General features: G+C 39.5%; 2 protein-coding genes across 7 annotated transcripts in view; one reads left to right on the plus strand and one right to left on the minus strand.

Annotated features, from left to right (window-relative positions):
* Nucleotides 1-1,727: 1,727 nt before the first annotated feature.
* Nucleotides 1,728-10,821, minus strand: ska2 (spindle and kinetochore associated complex subunit 2). Of its 3 annotated transcripts, none has more exons than XM_035179333.2 (5): nucleotides 10,484-10,821; nucleotides 6,873-6,965; nucleotides 5,956-6,132; nucleotides 2,122-2,196; nucleotides 1,728-1,861 (listed from the first exon to the last, which is right to left on the minus strand). In XM_035179333.2, exons 1-5 carry the CDS (start codon nucleotides 10,514-10,516, stop codon nucleotides 1,820-1,822), a joined length of 420 nt encoding a protein of 139 aa, XP_035035224.1. In that variant the 5' UTR covers nucleotides 10,517-10,821; the 3' UTR covers nucleotides 1,728-1,819. The 3 variants fall into 3 exon arrangements, with proteins under 3 accessions (XP_035035224.1, XP_035035223.1, XP_035035225.1); XM_035179332.2 differs by having other exon boundaries at nucleotides 1,728-1,864; XM_035179334.2 differs by having other exon boundaries at nucleotides 1,728-1,864; nucleotides 6,873-6,981.
* Nucleotides 10,822-15,494: 4,673 nt separating this feature from the next.
* The window catches only part of hlcs (holocarboxylase synthetase (biotin-(proprionyl-CoA-carboxylase (ATP-hydrolysing)) ligase)), a 29,120-nt gene continuing 21,180 nt past the window's right edge, over nucleotides 15,495-23,434 (plus strand). The window contains exons 1-4 of one of the 4 annotated variants that reach the window (XM_035178582.1): nucleotides 15,495-15,937; nucleotides 19,273-19,326; nucleotides 21,307-21,447; nucleotides 21,931-22,093. In XM_035178582.1, coding sequence (XP_035034473.1) covers nucleotides 15,680-15,937; nucleotides 19,273-19,326; nucleotides 21,307-21,447; nucleotides 21,931-22,093 — 616 coding nt within the window. In that variant the 5' untranslated portion in view covers nucleotides 15,495-15,679. The remainder of the gene's footprint in view (nucleotides 15,938-19,272; nucleotides 19,327-21,306; nucleotides 21,448-21,930; nucleotides 22,094-23,434) is intronic. The other 3 variants (XM_035178584.1, XM_035178583.1, XM_035178585.1) reach the window with 3 other exon arrangements.

Raw genomic sequence — 23,434 nt, forward strand, 5'->3', positions numbered from 1 at the left:
TACAATTTTTATTTTTATTATATTATTGGGAGAGGACAGAGAGAGAGTACGCTGTGAAGGGGAAGACATGCAGCACAGGGCCGCGGGTCGGACTGGAACCCGGGCCGCTACGGTTGAGGCCTATCCTCGATGGGGCGGCAGCTCTACCAGGTGAGATATACGCGGCCTCCTTGTATGTACAACTTGAGAACAAAATGGTTTGTCAGATGGTTCTTGCATGAAGCCAAATCTGCCAAGGTGCTAGCACACCTGAATTTCAAAGGGAATGGAAAATGGTAATCTGATTGGTTTATTGCAGATTGCATCTAAAAACACCCATGATTGATGAAGAGAATAAGTACAAGCTGTCTGAACAGGCTTCCCCCTTCCCAGAAGCTCTAGGTTTTTGTGACCTAAACATCAGGGCTTGGCAAAAGTCTTTGTGCAAGTGCAGGAGTCACATTCGTAAAACATGTGCTGTACTGGAAGATGCCTTGTTAATTTAATTGAATATGTGCAATTCCTCTCATTCAGTATTGGAAGCTTTCCATATACACTCACCGGCCACTTTATTAGGTACACCTTGCTAGTACCGGGTTGGACCCCCTTTTGCCTTCAGAACTGCCTTAATTCTTCGTAGCATAGATTCAACAAGGCGTGGCGTTTAAACGATGCTCAATTGGTACTAAGGGGCCCAAAGTGTGCCAAGAAAATATCCCCCACACCATTACACCACCAGCCTGAACCGTTGATACAAGGCAGGATGGATCCATGCTTTCATGTTGTTTACGCTCAATTCTGACCCTACCATCTGAATGTCACAGCTGAAATCGAGACTCATCAGACCAGGCAACATTTTTCCAATCTTCGATTGTCCAATTTTGGTGAGCCTGTGCGAATTGTAGCCTCAGTTTCCTGTTCTTAGCTGACAGGAGTGGCACCCAGTGTGGTCTTCTGCTGCTGTAGCCCATCTGCTTCAAGGGTTCGACGTGTTGTGCGTTCAGAGATGGTATTCTGCATACCTTGGTTGTAACAAGTGGTTATTTTAGTTACTGTTGCCTTTCTATCATCTCGAACAACTCTGCCCATTCTCCTCTGACCTCTGACCTCAACAAGGCATTTTCGTCCACACAACCGGATATTTTCTCTTTTTCGGACCATTCTCTGTAAACCCTATAGATGGTTGTGCGTGAAAATCCCAGTAGTTCAGCAGTTTTTGAAATACTCAGACCAGCCCGTCTGGCACCAACAACCATGCCATGTTCAAAGTCACTTAAATCCCCTTTCTTCCCCATTCTGATGCTCGGTTTGAACTTCAGCAAGTCGTCTTCACCACGTCTAGATGCCTAAATGCATTGAGTTGCTGCCATGTGATTGGCTGATTAGCTATTTGTGTTAACAAGCAATTGAACAGGTGTGCCTAATAAAGTGGCCGGTGAGTGTATAGCTCACCTGTTTTTTTTGGAGCACATTCACATTCACCAACAGCTCTCCATTTGTATTCTTTTTGGTTTATATTTTTCAGGCTTGCGTCTGTCATGTGTTAGGATGTTATGCCCACTTGCTTGCTGTGAATTCTTCTGACCATCCGGCTGTTTTCTCACATGGGCTTACTTGGACATTCTACGGCCATTTTACCAGGGGGATGGTAGGAGAAACTCTGAAAATGTGTGATTTCACATACATCGGCTTTGGATCATTTCTGGAGAAGCTGGTTTGCCAACCACTTTTAAAACTCAAAGAAACACTTTTTTTATTGAGATTTCATTTAATGTGTGATCTACAAATCAACAAAGCCTACTCCAGGCTCTACAGATAAACAAATCAGTTTGTTCCACTTTCACTGAGAACCTTGGTGCAAAAGTGAAGGCACGCTGAACTTCTGCTGGAAAAGAAAGAGAAAAAAACATGAGAGAAGGAGTTTCTTAATATGTGATTTGTTAACCTGTAATGACAAATTTGAGAATGTGTAATTTTTGTGTTGTATTTGTGGGAGACAATGTATTTTTTCATTTTTCTCTGTGAATACGAATTTACAAGTGTGACTATTTTTTACATCTACAAAGTCCTTTCAATAAGTACAAAATCCATTGTCAAAGGTGCACAGATGTTTTGCACTGATAATGACTTTTCCATACTTACTTCTGTAGTGGTCTGACTTAAAGCTGAAGCCAGGATCTCTGCCGCCTCTTGCTCTGACTTCGTCAGTGGCTCAACCTGCAGCACATTAACAAAGACACAGTCAACAGTAACCGGATGCAGTCTAATGTGTGTGTGAGTGTCTCACTTGAGCCCCTGCCCCCCAAAATGTCTCTGCCCGTCCCTGATATGTGACATACGCTTGTGCCAGTATATTATAAGTTGGAAATTGTGATATGTCATCAAAATCACTTTATTCTACATGTCTCTTTTGAAACGGTTTGCCCATTATTATTATATATATATATATATATACACAAATGATGTAAAAGGTAAAAAATTCAACATTTTTAGAGCAGCAATGAAGCCACCGTTTGTTTCTTTGTGACCTGCAGTAACATGACAGCATATCTCTAAAGCCGGGGGTTGAACTGGGTGCAGGCTGTGTTCGCATAATAATGAGAAGAGAGGCAGAACGTAAGCAGAACAAGACAATAATAATAATAATAATAATAATAAAATAAAATATTGAATAATAAAATTCATAGCATGGTATAGTAACAATACATTTTGGAGAAAGCTGTCAGCAAAGTAGTGGACCATACTGGGTGGATTTATGGAGCTCAGGACAGTATTTCCACTTTAGTGCGACTAAAAACTTTCCTTGGTCATGCCTGACGTTTAGCTGCTCTGTCTCTGTGTATTTGATCGAGTCATACCACCTCTCTCATCTCCCCCCTTTCAGTCTCAGAGTGGAGTTTACACTCACAGGCCCCAAGCCAGCCCTGCCTCCACTCAATCAAAGGGTCATTATTGGTTTGTATAGTGTCACTGTATAGTACTGGTATTTATTTGAGTACATGGGACTGCTTTTATTCAAGGAATACATTAATCACACCACAAACCTCAGAAAGGCTGTAGTTATATTAGAAGACCTGAAGAACAACTTGAGGTGATGGGCAGTAGTCTCTCTCGGTCCCTCTCACACACACAAACACACTTATAGCCATTTTCAATGTAAACCCTTTGTTAAAACAACACGCTGGCTGTCGCAGCTCCACAGTGGAACTGCAGCCAGTGTGAACAGACAACCGCGACACACAGCATAACCGCGGCGCAACCACAGCCATTTTGAATCCTACAGCTTTCATCAGATCAACTTCAAATTCAGTTAGTATCTTAACCTAATGTAGATAAAAAGTTAAAGTTTTCGTCATAACATGTGACCGTGGCGTGGCGCCATGAAAACAGAGTTGAGGTAATCCTCCAAGTGGCGTCAAGACAATGATGATGAAGGCTTGTGAAAACTGAGTTTTCGTTGAATGGCGTTTCTGTGGCGTGGCGTCAAGGATTCGCCATGTAACAGACATTTTTGTAACTCCGCTGTGTATTGTCCAATCTGCCCCAAATTTCTCACACTTGGTCAGAGTCCTGAAATGAACACATCCAATTGTCTATGTGTCATAGCCATAGCGCCCCCTAGCTCTATCAGGAAATGTCGTGTTTTACATTTAGCCAGTTCTGATAACGTCCATGTAAATTGTCCAATCTGCCTCCAACTTAACAATTATGACAGAAGTCCTGCCCTGAACGGATCGATATGATAATATTTGATAATAATTTTAGGGCGCCCCATATCTGTAACAGGAAATGTCATGTTTTACATTTTGGTGTCCCGGGCTAGCTTGTTTACCGATGCATGTGTAATTGTGTATAGGAGTTGGTGATGCCATACAATGAAACCTGTGAGTTTTCATCAGGGGGCGTGTCCATGGCCTGGCGGGGAATGTAGATGTCTACCCATGCAAACTCAAGTAGCTGTAACATTGATGTTTTTGCTCTAATCACTTTCAAACTTCTTATGTGTGATAAAGATCCTGCCCTGAACACATCTTTATGCAAATATAATTAGGGATGCGAAATATATATATTAATAATGGGAATTTTATATTAATATTTATTTATCGGAAACGGAAATTATAGCCGATAAAACGTCTGATAAACACAGCGTGCCTGGTCGCCCTCATGACGTCATACATCCGCGCCGGTCCATACCACCATGATGTGTTTACGTCGGAACTGAAAACTGTGTTGCTGTTGTGGAGGCCTGTTTAAAGGGGACATAGCATGCCCATTTTACCACAAGTTGATATGGTTCCTTGGGGTCTTAATGAAATGTCTGTAACATACTTTGGTCAAAATACCACAAGGATCATTTAAAACAGCACCCTTTTTACCCTGTATAAAACAGCCCTCCACAGAGCGACCTGTTTTGACTGCCTGTTCCTTTAAATGCTAATGAGCCAGCTCCCCTCTCCCCCCTTGATTTTAAACGATATAAATTACATATTTTATATGATATAAATTATCAAATATGCATCCCATACTTTGTATTCCCCTTGTTGTCCTGGAGTTTTAATTTTCCCAATCACATAATTAAATGTCCCCTCTGCCCATCCACTACAAGCACACAAGCAGACAGACAGAGAGAGAAAGAGAGGGGTGGGGGCCATGAAGACCATCATTTACCCCGAACCACGACATTCATCGGTACAACAACAAGCGGAGAAAGCAGAATCGCGGGCTGACCTTATATATACAGTCAATGGGGCTGACCAGCGGAGAAATGCACGTCCCGTGTGAACAGCCAGGCGGCTGCGTGCTGGAGAACGGCGCTGCGCTGCCTCGCAGCTGCGCTTCCGCGTCCGGTGTACCCCGGCGTAACTACTGTACCCGGCGTAACTACTGTAACCCGGCGTAACTACTGTAACCCGGCGTACAGTAGAGCTGAACACTGCGGAAGTCTTCCACACAGCTGTGTGGAAGACCGCTGCGAGGCAGCGCAGCTCTGTCTGCGTGCAGCCGCCTGGCTGTTCACACGGGACAAGCATTTCTCCGCTGGTCAGCCCCATAGACTGTATATATAAGGTCAGCCCGCGATTCTGCTTTCTCCGCTTGTTGTTGTACCCGTTGAATGTCGGGGTTCGGGGGTTACAGTAGCGCTGAACACTGCGGAAGTCCTCCACACTGCCGGCTGTGTGGCGCTGACACAAATTCCAGCTCACGCACGGGAGAGCGAGCGGTCGCTCCCGAGCAGCTGCTGCAGCCTCCCAGTCCCAACGATCCAGACAAATGCCACATGTGAGTGAATCGCGGGCTGACCAGCGGAGAAATGCTCGTCCCGTGTGAACAGCCAGGCGGCTGCGTGCTTGGGAACGGCGCTGCGCTGCCTCGCAGCCTCGCTGCCTCCGGTGTAAACCCGGAAGTAACGAGTGTGGGGGGACGGGGGGACAGGGGGACGGGCCAAGACCATGTAGGGAGACTTCCAGTTCCTTGTTACGAAACAATACCCAGGAAGCGCAATCGAGTCGCTCAAGCATGACGTTTCTGACTTAGAGGAACTATAACAAAACGCGCGAGTGTTTTTTCCCCAGAGTTTTTGGGTTGGTAGACATGCCAGATACCCACATTAACCTGTAGAAGCACTAACAAAGTGGAATTTGCATGCTATGTCCCCTTTAACTAAAATCTGTCAGGTCCCAAGCTGAGTTAAAAAAATGAAAGACAAGATTGTGACTTGCATTTAATTGCTATTAACTCAACTGCAGTAAGCTAAACATAGTTTTGCCAAATATTGTAAGCAAGGGATATGGCAGGAACATTATGGACTTTGGCTCCCAGGGGATGTTTCACCAAAATTGCAACATGTAATCTGTGATTTGACCATGAGACTGAGTCCTCGTGATAATTTTGACACATTTTCCCAACTGAAACAGTGTTTCACCTATGAACATAAGGTTTTTGTTTGAACATTGAATGTGCTGTTTGTGTGGGTACCTTCACATCAGTGGTCTGTTGTAAATGTTGGATCAGCTTCATGACATTGCCAAGATTGTTTTTGATGGAGTCCATGGATTCTTTCTGTGCAGCTGTGATCTCCTTCACGTCAGAGCACAACGCTGTGTGTTTGGCCTTGAGGGCCCTCAGGTTCTCCAGCATCAATGCCGGGTTCTCCTGCAGGAACAGGATCAATCAATAGCCTGTACAGACTGACTAGCATCCAGCCTCAGCTGCTTTGATATAACAGAACTGTGGTCAAAAACAAAGTGTGTGTGATCTGAAATTTAGAGAAGTTGGAAAATATGGCAAAACCAATATTGATAGTGATGAAGACAATCAGAATTGAAATATACTCCAACAAATTTACAGGTACTTTAAAATGTAAAAAGGAATTAGGTCCTTACTTTCATTTTGCTTGGGAATGCACTTTTATTTCTCCTTTTATGATACTAACAAGTCAAAAGTAGTGGAGATTGGTTTTAAACCATTGCCAGTTTCATCCTGTCCATGCCTCTAATTAGGAGACTCTCTAGCCATCAGGTTTAGCCTATATTCAAACAAGAATTTTGACTTGTTTTCCTTGGTCACTGCGAGAGTAACTATTTTTTCTGAGAGGATAAAATATATTATTTGTCTTTTTGCCTTTTTACTAGTTCCCGTTCTCCATTTATTTACTGAAATATTTTGTGTGTGTGTGCTGCATTATGTTTATTAATGAATTGCAAAACTCAATTAAAACTTTTGATTAGGGAGGGAAATGGGAAGTGACTCTTGTTTAACATGTAGACTAACGGCAAAACCTGCCGGAATGACTTGTGTGACTGTCAGTTTGCATGACTATATCAATGGCAGTCAAATACTGGCCATAAATATTGACCATGAATAATCAATGTAGGTGGTTATTGAATATTTACCTCAGCAGAACATCCATTTTCTGCAGTTCTGTTGATGAAGTCCAGCTTCAGCCGTTTCTCAATGTATTCCAGGTCAGCCTCTGACTTCAGAAACTGCAAAGACATTCAGCTTTACATGATTCAATATGCTCAAATAGTGCTGGACTTTTTACTAGTACAGTGGAAACCGGATATAGTGATCACAAATAGTTATGAACTGCTTATATCGATCAAAATTCTGTTGTTTCACTATAACCAAAATAAATAATTTGGTTATAGTGATCAAGTAGTCCGCTTACAGTTGTCATTTGGGGTCTTTTCATTCAAACCTGGACAGGAAAAAAAGGTATGTTTTACGGTTTTTACTGACTCTGTCAGTAATTTACTGCTCCTCTCTGTGTCTGTATCAATCTGTGTCTAAATATGTGTTATAAAAATCAGGAACTATCTGATCAGAGAATCAGTATATAACACTGTAAATCCAACCTTAATTAAATGATTTAAAATTCTGTTTTAATATACAGTTGTATTATTCCATAAAGCATATTTAAACCTAATATATACTTTTAATAGACAGTGTTATAAACATTTATTTTCGTACCAAATAAATATAGAGGATAAATACCCCATATGACTCATAAATGCAGCTCATGTACACAAAATTAATCTAAAACCTAAAATACTGTTTGTTAAAGTAAATAGCACCAAGAAAATGCTGCCATCCTTCCTGAAACCTACAGTAGATGTTATTTGTTCCATGTGTTATGTTGTGATGTGAACCAGAGTATTAAAAACACAATATAAGTTATCAGAGAATCCATGGTTAAAATGGGTTAAGCTTTAATACAGGCGAAGGTGCCAACTATTGCCATTGTTTACAGTGGTGTTTTAGGAAACTGGAGGCTTGGATTAAACTCTATAGAGGGTAGTTAAAAGTGATATTGAGATTAGCTGTTAACCCTTAGGGCTGCCTGATCATAAATACCAAATATTCATTAATTTTCAGTATTTTAATCCTTTAAATGCCAGTCTTGAAAATGTGATTCCAGTTTTTTACAAAAAAAATTATAAAACACAAGAAATTGGAGGGTTAATACAGCCTGGCATATGTCATTGATTAGCAACAACATGATTTGTATGCATTATTATATTTTGTGTAGTGTCACATTCAAAAAACACTACCTTCTCAGCGCCTACGTGGACAAAAATGTCCACTCTCTAAAACTGCTGTAATACACTATACCAGGGGTCTTCAACGTTTTTCAGGCCAAGGACCCCCAAACTGATGGAGAGATGGAGCAGGGACCCCCTACTATATATATTGTATAAAATTGTGTTTTATATTCAACTGGGCCTAGTGCCATGTATAAACATAGCTACCCTGTTATTGTGCATTCAATACTAAGCTATTCAAATAATACACAGGTTCATATATTCATGTTTTTATTATTGTGTGTCGCTGAATGTGTGCATTGCTGACTGAAAGATAACGTCTTCTGCCTCCATTTATCCGTTCACTACAATATGTTGGATTCATGTTAATGTGTATTTAAAGACATTTAAATTTGTGGGAAAAAAATTGGTTGGAAAATTTTTTTTAATTAAAAAATATAAATATTTGTCTAATCAACCAAAAATTTCACGGACCCCCTGTAGAAGACCTCTGCACTATACAGTATATGTTAATAGTTTTTTCCACCTTTAATGGCTTTGTTTTTTTAACCAACATCTGTCCTGAATACAAATATGTATTAATTTTCATTAATTTAACCTTTTAAGATTCATGTGCAGCACTTTCTCTATGAGAAGAAGCAATTTGGGGTTCAAGTACAGTGCCACCACAGGAGGCCAGGAAATAGTATGTATTAAATAGTATGTATTTCACCTATGACATATATAGGAAATGGGTCAATATGATTGTAAATATAAAAAAATATAAATTTGAAGCCAGGACCTCAGAATGAAAGCATGCAAACATGTAATGCATGATTCTATGTTCTAATGGCAGTGGGATCAAAAAAACAAGTTAGAATGGGTTTCAATGGGGCCATTTTTGCCACAAAGGTGCCAAAATTTAGTATTTTTTATATACAGTTAAAAAAAAAGACAAATCATAAAATTTTGAATTTCACAAAAAATACACACTTTTTGCCAAAATTATTAAAAAATGAAAAAGCCCAAAAATGTCCACAGGGTTAAACCAGGCCTACTTTCGTAAACTGTCTGGAATCTCCTTCACAATGGTTATTGATTAATTATTGTTTTAAGAAGTTTTAAACAAGTCTGATTGTCTTAGCATACAAGTGCAGGAAAAACAGAGTAGGTAAGTAGCCAGCACAATGATGCATGTCTCTGTTATTAGTGACTAAATTTGTGCACTATCCATTTTCAACAACTAGATTAAACTACTGAGCCCAAGTGTGGTGTCACACATCCTGTCAGATCCTACCATGTAGTTAGTGCAGCTGGTCACTGCTGTTTTCAGATGCTTTGACAATACTATTGCACTGCTAGCTGTCTGATACAGTAGTGCAACAAAGTCAGAGCACCTGCAAATAGCTGAAAACTTTTCCTCCACTTTTAACTTCTGACCACTTCAATGGTTTTGTAGCAGGGCCACGGTGGTACAATGTAGTGGGGCATTGGACACACAGTGGACCTTGTCTTGGTTTAGGTTACATTCTACATTGCTATGCAAATATTTAAGTGAACTGCACATTTTGTTGACTTTTTACGCAAACATAATTCAATTCAAATCCTGCAGCAAACAGACATGAACATCTTGTATTGTTTGGAGCCGTTTTACCACCACCAATATTATATTTAACATTTTAACCATCATTTTCCATTTTCTTTGTGCATTACATGTCAGAGAACAGTGCATCAAAAGCAGACTCAAATATAGATCACATTTCTAGTGTCAACACAGTACATACTAAAACTCTACTTAGAATCAAGCGTACAAATCTCAGACACAGTTAGTGGGATACTGTTGAAAAAGCTTTTGAGAGAACCTGAGGATAAGAATGTCTACCTGCTCCTCTATTTACAAACCAGCAGATACATAACGCTATTAGGATCTAAAGCAGCTCGCTCCTGGTTCCAACAAGGAGTACAGCTACGGTATATTTGATTAGAACGTGTCTTGGACAACAGATAGTTTTTAAAAAAAAAAGGCTACAACAGCGAGGAAAGACATTTGAGCTTTCTGACAATGGCAACTAATCTCTGACCTCTCTCATACCGTCGTAGAGCCACATGCAGAACTAATATTGTTATGATGCTACATTACAGGTAAATCAAAGCCATGTACGTGTTTAATGAAGTTCATTTTAAAGCTGAGGACCGTAGGAAGCTCGCTATAAACGGAGTGAACTGTCCTTACAACTGAAGCGTTATAAAGGAGGTTGGAACAACTGGTGTATTCTCTTCAGGCACCATGGGCCTGCTGAATGGCGCTGTGGAGTTTGAGGTGTGTTGATAACGTTACACAGAGAAGATCACATGACTGCCATGGAATGTGTCCTGTACTCTACGATGACTAAAGAGCAGCTGGTTTCCTCTTTCATCAATTAACAAGGATACAATCAAGTTCAGAAAACAGAACATGGAGTTATTTCCACATCGCTCACCATCGCCTCAAGCTTATCAACTGTTGTCTCCATGATGAGTAGTTTTCAGCCTGACTGGAGACAGTTCTGTGTGAGCGCCGTTGCTGCCGTAGGTTTACTGAAGGAACCGGAAACCGGATTTTATGATGGTAGCAAAGATGAAGCGCCTAGCTGGCGCAAGCACAGACTGTAGTTGCGTTTGACTAAATGTGTCTCCAAGAGTCTGACTGCAGACCTGTGGAGGTCGCTTCCGGTGCAGACTCTGCTCAGAAGACACTTCCACTGTCAGGACGGGAACTGCACCCTCAACTCCCCGCGCTCAGGACACCTCCAACGTCAGGACAGGAAATGCACGCAAAAATACAAAATAAAATCGAGTAAACACATCCGGTCTGAGCGATTTGGTCTTTAATTTAATTACTTAGCCTGATTCGTAAAAATTGTAAGATTAATTATTCGAGATATATTTAGTAACATTTAATTATTTAAATATAGCACATTGATTTATATTGTCTGATAAGAAATACTGTTACTGTTATTTACAATAAATATATCAACTGGTTATTAGCAATGTTAACTTCACTTTATGAAATGAAACATTTGAGGCTGTGTTTAGTATAAAATTACCTTATTACAAAAATAAACAGTAACAGAGCAACTTGCAACAATCACACATTGTGGTGTGTCGAAAAGACTTTGAATAAAAAATATATTATTGCAAAAAGTATTGCACAGGAAAATAATAAAGTGGCATGTCTGTGAGGTCCTGATTTTCAGTCAGTAAAGTGCAATAACTGTTAACCCCCCCCCCCTTCCAGGTGTTACAGGCAGGGGCGTGGTACAAGATTCTGGGCCCTATATACAACCATTCTCTGTGGGCCTTCTTCCTCTGTCAATTCATGATGTTCCTCATGCATTTTTAAAAAATGTTTCGGTTTCATAGTATACTATACAAATGAATGTGTAGTGTAGGGTAGTCACTAATGAACAGTACATAACCAATTTAGTGTAAGTAATAATGATTTTTGGGCCTAATTTAGAAAACAGTGCGTAGGATTCATACTAAAAGTGTACGTGCACACAAAAGCCAGAAAATTGCTTTTTAAAATTTTTTATTTATAAAACGTGTGCACGCACACCTGAATGCAATGTTCAATTTATAAATCACAGTCCACCTGGAAACATTCCTACTTGGATCTGCCTCATAACCCGCCCTATACACGCCCACTTTCAACCATAAATGGTCAATGCAAAGCACCTCATGAATATTAAATTATCCTGCTGACCAATGGGTTTCTACGGTGAATCATGGCATCAAGTGATGAGAAGAGGAAGCAAAACTTTCTGACACTGACATCAAGGTGTTTGTTAGTGAGGTGGAGGTGAAGAGCGATTTAATGGGACAGCAGTGATGTCACTAATAAAGAAAATACACTGATACTCTGCTGCTGCTGTGGATAATACAGTGAGTGAGAGTGAAGACGATAGAGAGAAAGGAGCCTGAAATAAAAAAAGATCAAATTCAAAGGTGGAGGTAAACAAATGAATCGCTTCACACTGTCTGAATGTGAGGGAACTTGTTGTATCGCCTGTTCGTATTTTAATCATCCAAAACTGCAGGATTATTAAATTCAGAGACAACTGTGATGTCCTCAATCTATAGAATTTAGCATAATTATTATTATATGCTTGTGTTTGTACTGGGATGTTTGGGTTCCTCGGTCAATCTGTGTAATACTGGACTCAAAGATCCAAGATCACAGATTCAGATCTATAAGTCATCATCATGGGACAAAAAATCTTTGTGATCACTAAGAACTTGTTTCCTCCTCATCCTTTCATTCGCTAGCATCCATCACGCAGCATTACGCAATGTCACAGCAGTATTTATATATTTAGAGCAATCGGATCGATTACTTCACACATCAGTGGATCCTAACCCCCACTCTGGGATATTATTTGGTAATAGAAGTTTGAAAGTGAATAGTTTCTCTTTATTTTTGTGAGTGATCTCCAGTGAGCTATGTGCGCCTTATGGCACAGTCATGTTCACCTCAGCGATTTTACACACACTCGTCCTTGATGATACACGCACAGTGATAGAAGTCATTATTACAAACTATTAATGACTTGGCTCTGTAACTCTGTTGTTAAATGGTATCTGAACATAGTTTACTGTAAGTTCTTTTGTATCTTTTTCAATTGAAGGTCCTTATGGTTTTGTCGCGCACAAATAACACTGTTTTACCCTAACGGTTTTAATGTTAATGATGAAGGCTCAGCTTCATTGACCTTCAGTTATGCTTCAAAATGTTTATTCTTATCAATGCTGCTAAAACCCTTATCTTGATGATGTTCTCCTTTACACTTGACATATATTGCACTTCTGTCCGTCCTGGGAGAGGGATCCCTCACATGTGGCTCTCTCTGAGGTTTCTACCTTCTTTTTACCCTGTTAAAAGGGTTTTTTAGTAGTTTTTCCTTACTCTTGTTGAAGGTTAAGGGCAGAGGATGTCACACCTTGTTAAAGCCCTATGAGACAAATTGTGATTTGTGAATATGGGCTATACCAATAGAAATTTGATTGATTGATTGATTGAGCTACATGAACATTAGACAACTGAGAATCTGCGACACACAAACAGCCGTGTGACCCGTCACGCCTCGGACACGCCATTCAACAAAACCTCATGAAGTTTACAACTTTTCATCTTGAAGTTACACTGACCCACTATAAAGGCAATCTGATTAATCATCTAGGAGGAGTTTGTTAAAGAACAATGCATGAAAATGGCAAAAAACAAGCAAAAAATTTACATTACATTCAAAATGAGGAGTTTCGTGACATTTTGAGCATGTTAAGCCCCCCCAAAAAATGTGATCAATTGTAAAATGTACAAATCAAGATTCAGTGCATGGCCACAGCAAAAGCAGTTAACAAAAACACACAACATTCATAACCAACAATGATCTACCATGTCTTAATTGTCTTCTGACCATATTTCAGCTGGATGTGTTCAACCTGCTAGGACTACATCACAGTATTCACAAAACATGTCATGTCTGACTGAAAAAATGTCATATAGATGTTTTCAGGCCGGGACATTTATCAAACATGAAGTTTGGTGCAGATCAGATGTAAATGTACACTGAAGTGACAACAACTTCCTGTTTCCCAGTGAAACATTAAAATTCAACGCCACGGACACGACCTTGGTCAAACGCTCACAAAGAGTTAAATTTTTCATCATCAAGATGTTTAGATTGCACTAATGTATGATGTGTGTGAATTGCCAAAGATGACCACTTAATCCAAAATGGCTTACTTCCTCTAGACTTTTTTGTACGTCAGGGCATGATACATATGCCCAAGGATTTTCATGCATTTTGGTAAAACGTGCAGCAGGGGCTGCACTTTAGGGTGGCAATTGGGCACGCCCATGCGTGAAAACCTTTGGACACATACATTTCTCATACATCTAAATTTTGTGCAAAGTTTCAGCAAAACTTATGCATGTTTAGGCCGCCAAATGTGCGATTCCATGACAAAGTATTATGTTATTCTATAATAAATAAGTGAAACATCAAGACTGCGAGATGAATATTAAGTGTTCATTAAACTCTCTCATGAGGGAGCATCGTTTGGTGAGTGGAACCCAATTCAACTAACGAAATCTTTAAATAAACTGCTGGAAGGCCTGTTGACCAAATTAAAGATAACTTGGAAGGAGCCAAAGTAATTGATGTAAAACTTCTCAAAACAAACAGGTATGGAGACAAATGCAATAGCCTGTTTGTTATGATCAAATTTGAGGAGACCAGACTGCCAGACGAAGTGTTTCTGGGTTATATGAGCTATGAGCTAAAGGCCTATATTTCTCCCCCACTGCGATGATCTAAGTGCCAAAAATTTGGCCACATAGCAGCAATCTGCAAAGGCAAACAGAGATTTGGTAGATGTGCAGGTGATCATGAGTACAGGATATGTGAGCAAAGATTAAATGTTGTAACTGCAGAGGAGAAGACAGCTCAGCCTTTCCAGGAAAGCAGCAGGGGTGCAAAGAGTTAAAATGTTGCTGGGGCTCTCATATGCTGAGGCAGTGAAGAAAGTGCCCACACAGATAGGTGTCTCTAAAACAGAGGTGACAAGGAACAGCAACGCCACCTGTGGGGGATGTTAAATTCCTGCAAAAAAAGATACACTCGTTGTGGGCAAAAATGACTTTGTCCTGGTTATGGTAGAGGTGATACATTTATCAGGTAAGAAAACAGAGAAAATCAAGATCATTGTAAAGGCAGCCGAGAAATACCTTGGAATGAAAGAACTAAGTTGGGAAGAAGTAGAAAGAAAGTTAAGTGGAGGAAACTCTCAGGCATGGATAGGTGGCTCTTAATGGAATTAATTATTTTTGCAGTGGAATGCTAGAAGCCTAATTGCCAAACTTAATAAATATTTTTTAAAGTTTGAGTCAAAATAATCAGACAAACCACATATAATATGCATACAAGAGACATTTTGTTATACATGTATATACAACAATCAGGTATGATAGGAAAACTGGAAAGGGTTGAGGGGTTGCAACTTTTGTGAGGAGTGGGATGAGGTACAATGTTAGGGAACAGACAGCTTAGAGATAGAGAACTATTATAATCCATGTAATAGACTGACAAGTGCACTGTTCAAAGGCGGAGTAGTATGGTGCAGAGATTTAAATTCAAACACACATGTAGGCACTGGTGAGAGGAGCAGATGAGAGAAAGTTGTTACCTGTCTGAGAATTGGTCACACAAGATTAAATTATTCACATTGGCAAGCACCCAACTGGACTCTGCGAACACTGCAAACAACTGGAAACTCTCACTCATGTATTGATAGAGTTTAACAAATATAATGAACAAAGAAGGGAATTAGTATCAGGAATGAAAGACTCCAGTCCAGAAGGTGGCGGTGATGCGCCTATAAGAAGGTTTTCCAACCGCCAATAAACACCACAACAAGAAGAAGAAGAAGAAGAAGAAGAAGAAGAAGTAGAAGTAGCAGCAGCAGCAGCGCACTTCCGCGTGCACCGGAAGTGATTGTCTAGTCATTGCTTGCGGTCAACCCGTCTTCGAAGATTTGACAGCTGAATACCTTTGCAGCGTTTTGTCATTTGGGAATAATTTTAATTGACGCATCAATAACAGACACAATGGCTCCCTCCCTGTTTGCTGGTTAAGATGTTAATAACCTTGTGCTACGTCTACATGTGGGTGCGGTTTCACAAGTGCTACTCGGTTCTGATCCGCAACAGTCTTTCCAGACTAAAAGGCAGCAGCTTTAGCTTCAGCTTCTGCTCCAGCTCGCCCTCAGCTCCAGCCACAGCAACGCCAGCTGGAGTCCAAGCAGATGCACGGCGGTATCTCGGCTCACTTCCACCCGAGGACATTGTCTTCCTTCAGCTGGGAGACAAGGCTGTCTATCTCACGGATCCTCAGGTGTGATACCTTAGCTAACGTTCAGTCAAATTACATGATTTAACATGGATAGAATCAATGGTAACTGGATACTGGGGTGCGTTCGTAAAGTCCAAATAATCTCCTTTGCTAACCAACGTTCTTTGACCCCGATGGAATACGTACCGCAGTAAAGTGAGCCCTCATGTATTGCACGTCTATTTGTGCCTTTACGGTAGGGTGGTACGGATAGGTGGAGCGGCAAAAAAACATTTTTTATATCTTTGCAGTAAATTAATTGCATCATTAAGTATTTCAGGTATTTGTTTTTGATCATCACAAATCCTTATTTAAAATTTTCCTTTCTTTTTGGATAAAAATATTTTTTGTAGCACCACCCTTCCAATGAACAACATGGGTAAAACAATGACCCGTATTCATTCCCTTTGTTATTTCATGCATGGCTGATTGTTACTTTGCTATATCTTTGAAATAATTGTATTTTATCATTTAATATTCCAGGAATTGATTAAATATCTTGTTTATAATGACCACAAACCATTATATTCCTTTTTCCTTTCTTACTTTATGAACAAACATACATTTTGTGTTTCTACATCAAGTTACACACATGGGTCAAATATGAGCCCTACAGTATGTATTCACTACGGAACACCTGCCATTCATTTCATACAGCTGCTTTTGCACATCTGATGCATGTAAGTCTTATTTTACAATCCATTACTAGTGAGAAAGAGAAATATGTACATCATAAAGAAGCTACACAATTATTTTATATAATCAACTTCTCATAGTGATAAACAAACGTAATCACTAATAGTTTTTCCACAGTACAATTTTAGTCGGAAGGAGGCGGATAAATTCTGGAGGAAGTGGCTCCGTCAAATCTCAGTTTTCTCTCTTTCTTTTCTTATTATCTTCTTCCGACAATGTTTCTTTGTTGAAAAATGCGTCAATGATCTGAATATCTTTAATTCATTATCTAGGGCAACAGGGCTCGATCTGATTGGCCAAATATATTGACATGCAGAGCGTGAATGCATGGCGAATGTAACACCATTTATCGCAGTCTTTTGCGATACGTATATCACGCATGTTAATATTAAGATAACGATAGGTTTTTGATAAGTTGTGCAGCCCAAATTTGAATTTTTATATGCCTATAACAGTGAGAATCTTGCATTGTATGCTAAGAAGTATTAAAGATGGACATCAGGAACAGCCGGACCATCCTTCCTTCTAGGTAGGTGTGTTGCAATAAACCGATTTTACTATTTTACGTTAACCGCGGTTTCATAACGTCATGGTTTCATAACTGTAAGAATTGTAAAAGCTACGATCTCCAACTATGGTGTCCATCGGAGGAGTTCAAAGCGAGTGGAGAAATCCTTGTTTACTTTCGGTTTCTTACCAGCTCCAAAGGAGTGGCTGACACACCCCCTCTCTCTGTCACTATCTCTCTTCCTATTAACCATTATAAATGTAGCCGAGAGTTTAATTCATACTGAGAGGTAATTCATACTGAGAGGTAATAGTATAATAAGGCCACCAAGAATGTGTACTTGAGCCAGGACAATACTTTCCCAAAACAGAACCACTTCCGTTGGTGAGCCTTCATAATAAAGGTCCCATACAGACTGCTTATGATGAAAGGAAACACAAATTCACTGACCAACCTTCCACAAAAAGGCAACTAAATAAAATAGCTTACATAAATTACTTTAAAATAGCCAAAGTTACGATATAGTTGATATAGTTAATATTTTAGTTCATTAGCTATATTATTAGCTTTATATTAGCTATTTATTGCTTGTGTGTCTTTTTCCTTCTATAGTATCGATAATCGTGAAAACCTTGAAACCGTGATATTTCCTCTGACTATAATTGTGGCACCAAAATTTCATATCGTGACATCCCTACTTCTAGGCATGGCCATTTTCTTATAATATATAAGAATATAACTCTAGGCTTCTTATCCTGCAATAGAAAGCTCATAAATAATTTGTCAATTTCCTGAAACCATTTCTGGGGAAACTTTAATGATATGGCTGATATAAGAAAGAAGTCTGGACAGATAATTCATTTTTATCACATCAGCTCTACCCCACAGTGACAAAGGGTGGACTGTCGATTTCCTTATGTCCTCTCTCAGTGCTTTTAGATTGCTAGGGCTGTTTAATTCAAATATCTTACTAATTGGAAATCTAATATCTTTTCCGAGATACTTCATACCTTGGGGTTTCCATATATGAACTTCTCTCCTGTCTGCAAGATTGTGTATGTGTGTGTGTGTTCGTGTCTGCGTCTCCCTGTCTCAGTCGAGCTTCATTTAAACAAAAACGCATGTGTTTAGTTACAATCGATGTCGGTTCATGAATCCGGTTTGTTCCAGTCACTTTAACCCTGATGTTCTGGCTGTGTGCTTCACGTTATGTCTCGTCTCTTTGTTTTTTCAATGTCTTTTTAAATACGTTTCTCAAACTCTGGAGTGAATCAAATGAACACAAAGTAAACTTCAGTACTGTTTGGTACCTATTATGTTATTTTAGTGTTCTCGTGAAGGGTGTATAGAAACTCACTAAACACCAAGTTAAACTGTTGCCAATGAAGACAGTCGTAAGTTTAACTGTTTACCGATACACTTCTTCATTAACATGCAATGAGTTCGAGCTGAACATCACTGGGTGCATTATCCACACTGCACGTGAAGGGAGAAGATATCATGTGCATTTCACTCAACTGTTTTGAAGTCTTGAAATTGCCTTGAAAACACCATGCAGTGCCCCTAACATGGATCAGTACCTGCGTAGGTGATCAGCTGATGTTGTGGCTTCTTTCAGTGTTGGCATGCGGTTAACAATGTTACCCTCCAACTGGCTTGAACGAAACTGCAACTTTCTCATGAAAGCCTTCACTAAGCTGTACATTTCATGTGCAAATAGGCCCTTGCCTTGCAGTTTGGTATATAGTTCATTGGTTAGTGCAGTGACATCAACAGCAAATGCAAGATCTAAGATGGCGATTCAAATTGTTAATCTTAAACACAGCCATCTGTTCTCCACAAACTAAGCACACATCTTTACCCTTGACTTCGGTAAATAAATACTTAGAAGTTCATGTTTTGCTAAAAACTCTACATTCTGCATCAATCTTTTTTGAGGGCTGACGGCTAACTCACAGTGTTCCTAAACTGTTTGCCAAAACATTTCAGTGAAGCAGCATACGCTTGCTTGCATTCAGAATGCACGTTCATAAAAAACAAAAGTCGCCTTCAAAATAAAGGAATGTAGTTGTATTCTGTGCATGATGTGCACTTTTTAAAGTTTGATTCCTAATTTCCTCTTGACCTCACACAGGCTGGTCAGGGACAGCCAAAGGACTGGATGTGGCCCACTGTACAATGCCCAGAGGTATCATTTCTAAAACATTGCGTAGGATTCATACTAAAAGTGTACGTGCGCACAAAAGCCCCAAAACCCCAAAATCAGATTTATAAAACCGTGCGCACGCACACTTGAACACAATATTCACTTTATAAATCACACTCCACCTGGAAACATACGTAGGTGGATCTGCCTCAAAGTCCACCCTCTACACTCCCACTTTCAACCATAAATGGTCAATGAAAAGCACCTCATGAAATTTAATTATCCTCCTGAACAATGAGTTTCATGGCATCAAGCAATGAGAAGAAGAAGCAAAACTCTCTTACACTGACATCAAGGTGTTTGTTAGTGAGGTGGAGGTGAAGAAAGACAGATTTCCTTTGGTTGCCACAGCAGGGATGTAATTAATAAAGAAAATGCACTGATACACTGCTGCTGCTGCGGATAATACAGTGAGTGATAGTGAGGACAATAGAGAGAATTGAGCCTGTAATAAAAAAATATCTAATTCAAAGGTGGAGGCAAAGCAAAAATCACTTCACACTATCAGAATATGAAGGAATTTGTTGTATCTCATGTTCGTATTTTAATCATCCAAAACTGCAGGATTATTAAATTCAGAGACAACTGTGATGTCCTTAATCTATAGAATTTAACTGAATTATTATTATATGCTTGTGTTTGTTCTGGGATGTTTCAGTTCCGTCGATCGATCTGTGTGATACTGGACTCTAAGATCCAAGATCACAGATCTATAGAATCTATATCAGCTGATCAGTCATCATCATGGGACAAAAATCTTTGTGATTGCTGAACCCTCGTTTCCTCCTCGTCCTTCCATTCGCTAGCATCCATCACGCAGCATTACGTGTCACCGCAGTATTTTATATTAAGAGCAATCGGACCGATTACTTCACACATCAGTGGATCCTAACCTCCACTCTGGGATATTATTTTGAAATAGAAGTTTGAAAGTGAATAGTTCCTCTTTATTTTTGTGAGTGATCTCCAGTGCGCTCTGTGTGCCTGATGGCACAGTGCAGCAATTTTACACACACTTGTTGATGATACACGCACAGTTTTAGAAGATATTATTAAAAACTATTAATGACTCGGCTCTGTAACTCTGTTGTTTAATGGTATCTGAACGTAATTTGCTGTAAATTGTTTTATATGTTTTTGAATTGAAGGTTCGTATGGAACAGTTACGCTGTTGGTTTTAATGTTAATGATGAAGTGGATCAATAATCTGCCTCAGTTAACCACCTCACGTCTGCATCGTCATTTTCCCGTCTCCAAAATGTTCATACGCATGCGTCAGAGTTTGTGTTGAAGTGCGCACATTCTCCCGTCAAGTTTGTTGTTATAAATCCCAACGTTTGCGTGAGAAGTAGCGTACGCAAGTTTCAGAACCTGATTTGTGCGTACACAATGGTTATAAATGAGGCCCCAGGTCTGCTCAAGAGGATTTTGTTAAAGTATGTGTGTGAATTGACAAAAATGACCAATTAAACTCAAATCTTGCTCTGCCTCCTCCGACTAAATTCTACTGTGGAAACTTCTAGTGATCACGTTTGTCCCAGGTCAGATTCATCACTATGAGCGGTTGATTATGTTTATTTATCGCAAGTCATATCATCATTGCGATATTAAACAACGTTATCGATATCGCATTTTTTCCTAATATCGCACACCCCAACTTCAGACCCTTAGGTTCATAGCAAATACTGAATGCTGAATAAGGTTTTGCAGTGTTTAGTTGAGTAGTATAACTAGCTGATGTCATACTGGGGATGTTGATGCCTTTGTTCTCTGAACTTAAAAATGAACATGATTGTGTACAATTGCATTCAAAAATAATTTTCAATCATTTGTTTAGTTGCATAAAATTGCTGCAGTCTGAATATTAACTTGTTTCTATAAACTCTTATCATACTACACAGGTTCTACAGAACAGTGCTTGTAATGTCTAATGAGGTTTTTTGATGTCTGTCCTGTCCCCAGGCATGTGATGACCTCAGCAAATGGACTGTGCTGTTGGGGTCCTCTCTGGTTCGTGGTCCACAAATAGAGAATATTTCATTCATCATAGAAGCAACAGGATACAGAGTGGGCTGCCATTCTCGTCACACATCGAATAAGAAAGTAGGCCCCACGCATAAGTTTACAAGTAAACTTGGCAGAGCTATTATTCTTATTTAGCAAACTTTACTTTTAGCAGACAGGGTTTGACCTCAATTCCTTAACACCCAATTTCATTATTCAGTAATATATATAGTTGAGTGTATGTATTCACATTTATGTATTTCCCCCCCCAATTTTATCAACTATTATCTTTACTTTAAATGGTATATAATGTCTACTTTTACCAGTCAGAATTAAACATTCTGTACCGTCCTTACAGCGAATTTATGGACAAGTAAGTGAAAGTGACTAAGACTGGTGCATTTTCTGGAGAATTGTGTGTGAATGCTGCCAGCTGCTAGCATGGAATTAATTGCTTACTTACAAATCACTCCTGTGATGTAGTCCCGTCAGTACAGTAAATAGGACATAATAAACTTGGCTTTTCCTGTGCTATGGAACAATGCAGTTTGTGAGCTAACTTGTGGTATGTGTTATGTGCAGGTGCTGAAGTGGTCCGATTATTGTCTTCCTTTGGCCTGCAGCCCTGGCCAGCCCTTCAGGGTGGTGGCTCAGACCACTGTCGATAACTTCAGTCGGCTGGGAGTTGCTTTTCTAGAAGGTTGCCTTCAGCTAGACAATGGACTTTTGCCTTCAAAGATAGTCCGTATGTTGCCTTTCATTTTATCATAAATTTGTATAATTTGTCGAATTTTCATAATGCTTTAGAACATATTATTTGTGTATTAATATCTTGCAAAATACATATTATTTAATGTATGACTTTACGTTCTATTTTGTAAAGGGGACACAATATTTTCCTACAATTCATCATTACCGCAGATGAGTAATAATGCTTTGTCTATGCAGGATGTGTAAATAGGTAACTGTTTGCTAAAATGTTCACATATTTAATTGATAGGGTTGGTTACCATTCACATTTGAACTGGAACCGGTATCTGGTATTCAGTACCCCTATCCAACAGTACTTTTTTCCGGTACTTTACTTTCTCTGAATAACCCCAAAAATGCCCGACCTTCACCAGGAGGAGACATGATCATTCTAAAACGTTTCCACTGTATTGGTTTCATATTTAAGTTTTGGCCATAACGTTACTTAAAGGGGTAGTTCATTGAGAAAAACAAATTCACTCATTATCTTTTCACCACTATGCCTTTGGAGGGGTGGGTGGAGTATTTGAGTCCACAAAACACTTTTGGAGTTTCAGGGATAAACAGCATTGCAGCCAAATCCAATACAATTGAAGTAAATGGGGACCGTTTCTTTCAACGAAAAAAACAACAGAAAAAAACATTAAATGCCTCCATACTTCTCCTGTGTTTTCTTCCAAGTGTCCGTAAGCCCTGACATTCAAATTCAACTCTGAGTCATTAACACCATGTTTTTAGCCTAGCCCAGTTACTTCAAGTGGATTGGATTTGGCTGCATCACTGTGTACCCCTGAAACTCTTTTTGCCAGCTTTGCATTTTGCTTTACAAATATTGCATTGAGCTTTGTCTGTGTAAATTTTCATAAAGTGTAACCACACTTGAGAACGCTTTGACTCGCCATTGTTTTGACTGTGTGATCAGAAATTAGCTCTGCTTGATCCCGTTCCAGAGTTGAGTGACATGGTCTTACTCTCTCTCTTTATCTAACTAGACTTTCTCTTTTACTCTCACTCATGTATACATAATCTCTCACCCAGATGCGCTCGCATGTACAGAAATTTGGCAGAGATTGATTTAAAGTAAATCGGTTCCTGGTCGGTACCCTTAAAGTACAGAATTCGGTACCCACCCCTAATCCCTGAGCAATTTCTTGCTCTCCCCAGTTGGTTGAAAAATTACTTAATTCAGTTTGAGGTATATTCATAACTAATTTACCAATATATAATCAATTGGTTAGGGGGGTTAGGGTTTATCCTTACCCTAAGACCTTGTCAAAAGAAATACTTGTAATATGTTTTCATGTACGAATTGTAAGTCAGACTCCACTGATAATTA

Source organism: Hippoglossus stenolepis, chromosome 15 (assembly GCF_022539355.2).
Source record: "Hippoglossus stenolepis isolate QCI-W04-F060 chromosome 15, HSTE1.2, whole genome shotgun sequence".
In the NCBI taxonomy this organism is placed as follows: Eukaryota; Metazoa; Chordata; class Actinopteri; order Pleuronectiformes; family Pleuronectidae; genus Hippoglossus; species Hippoglossus stenolepis.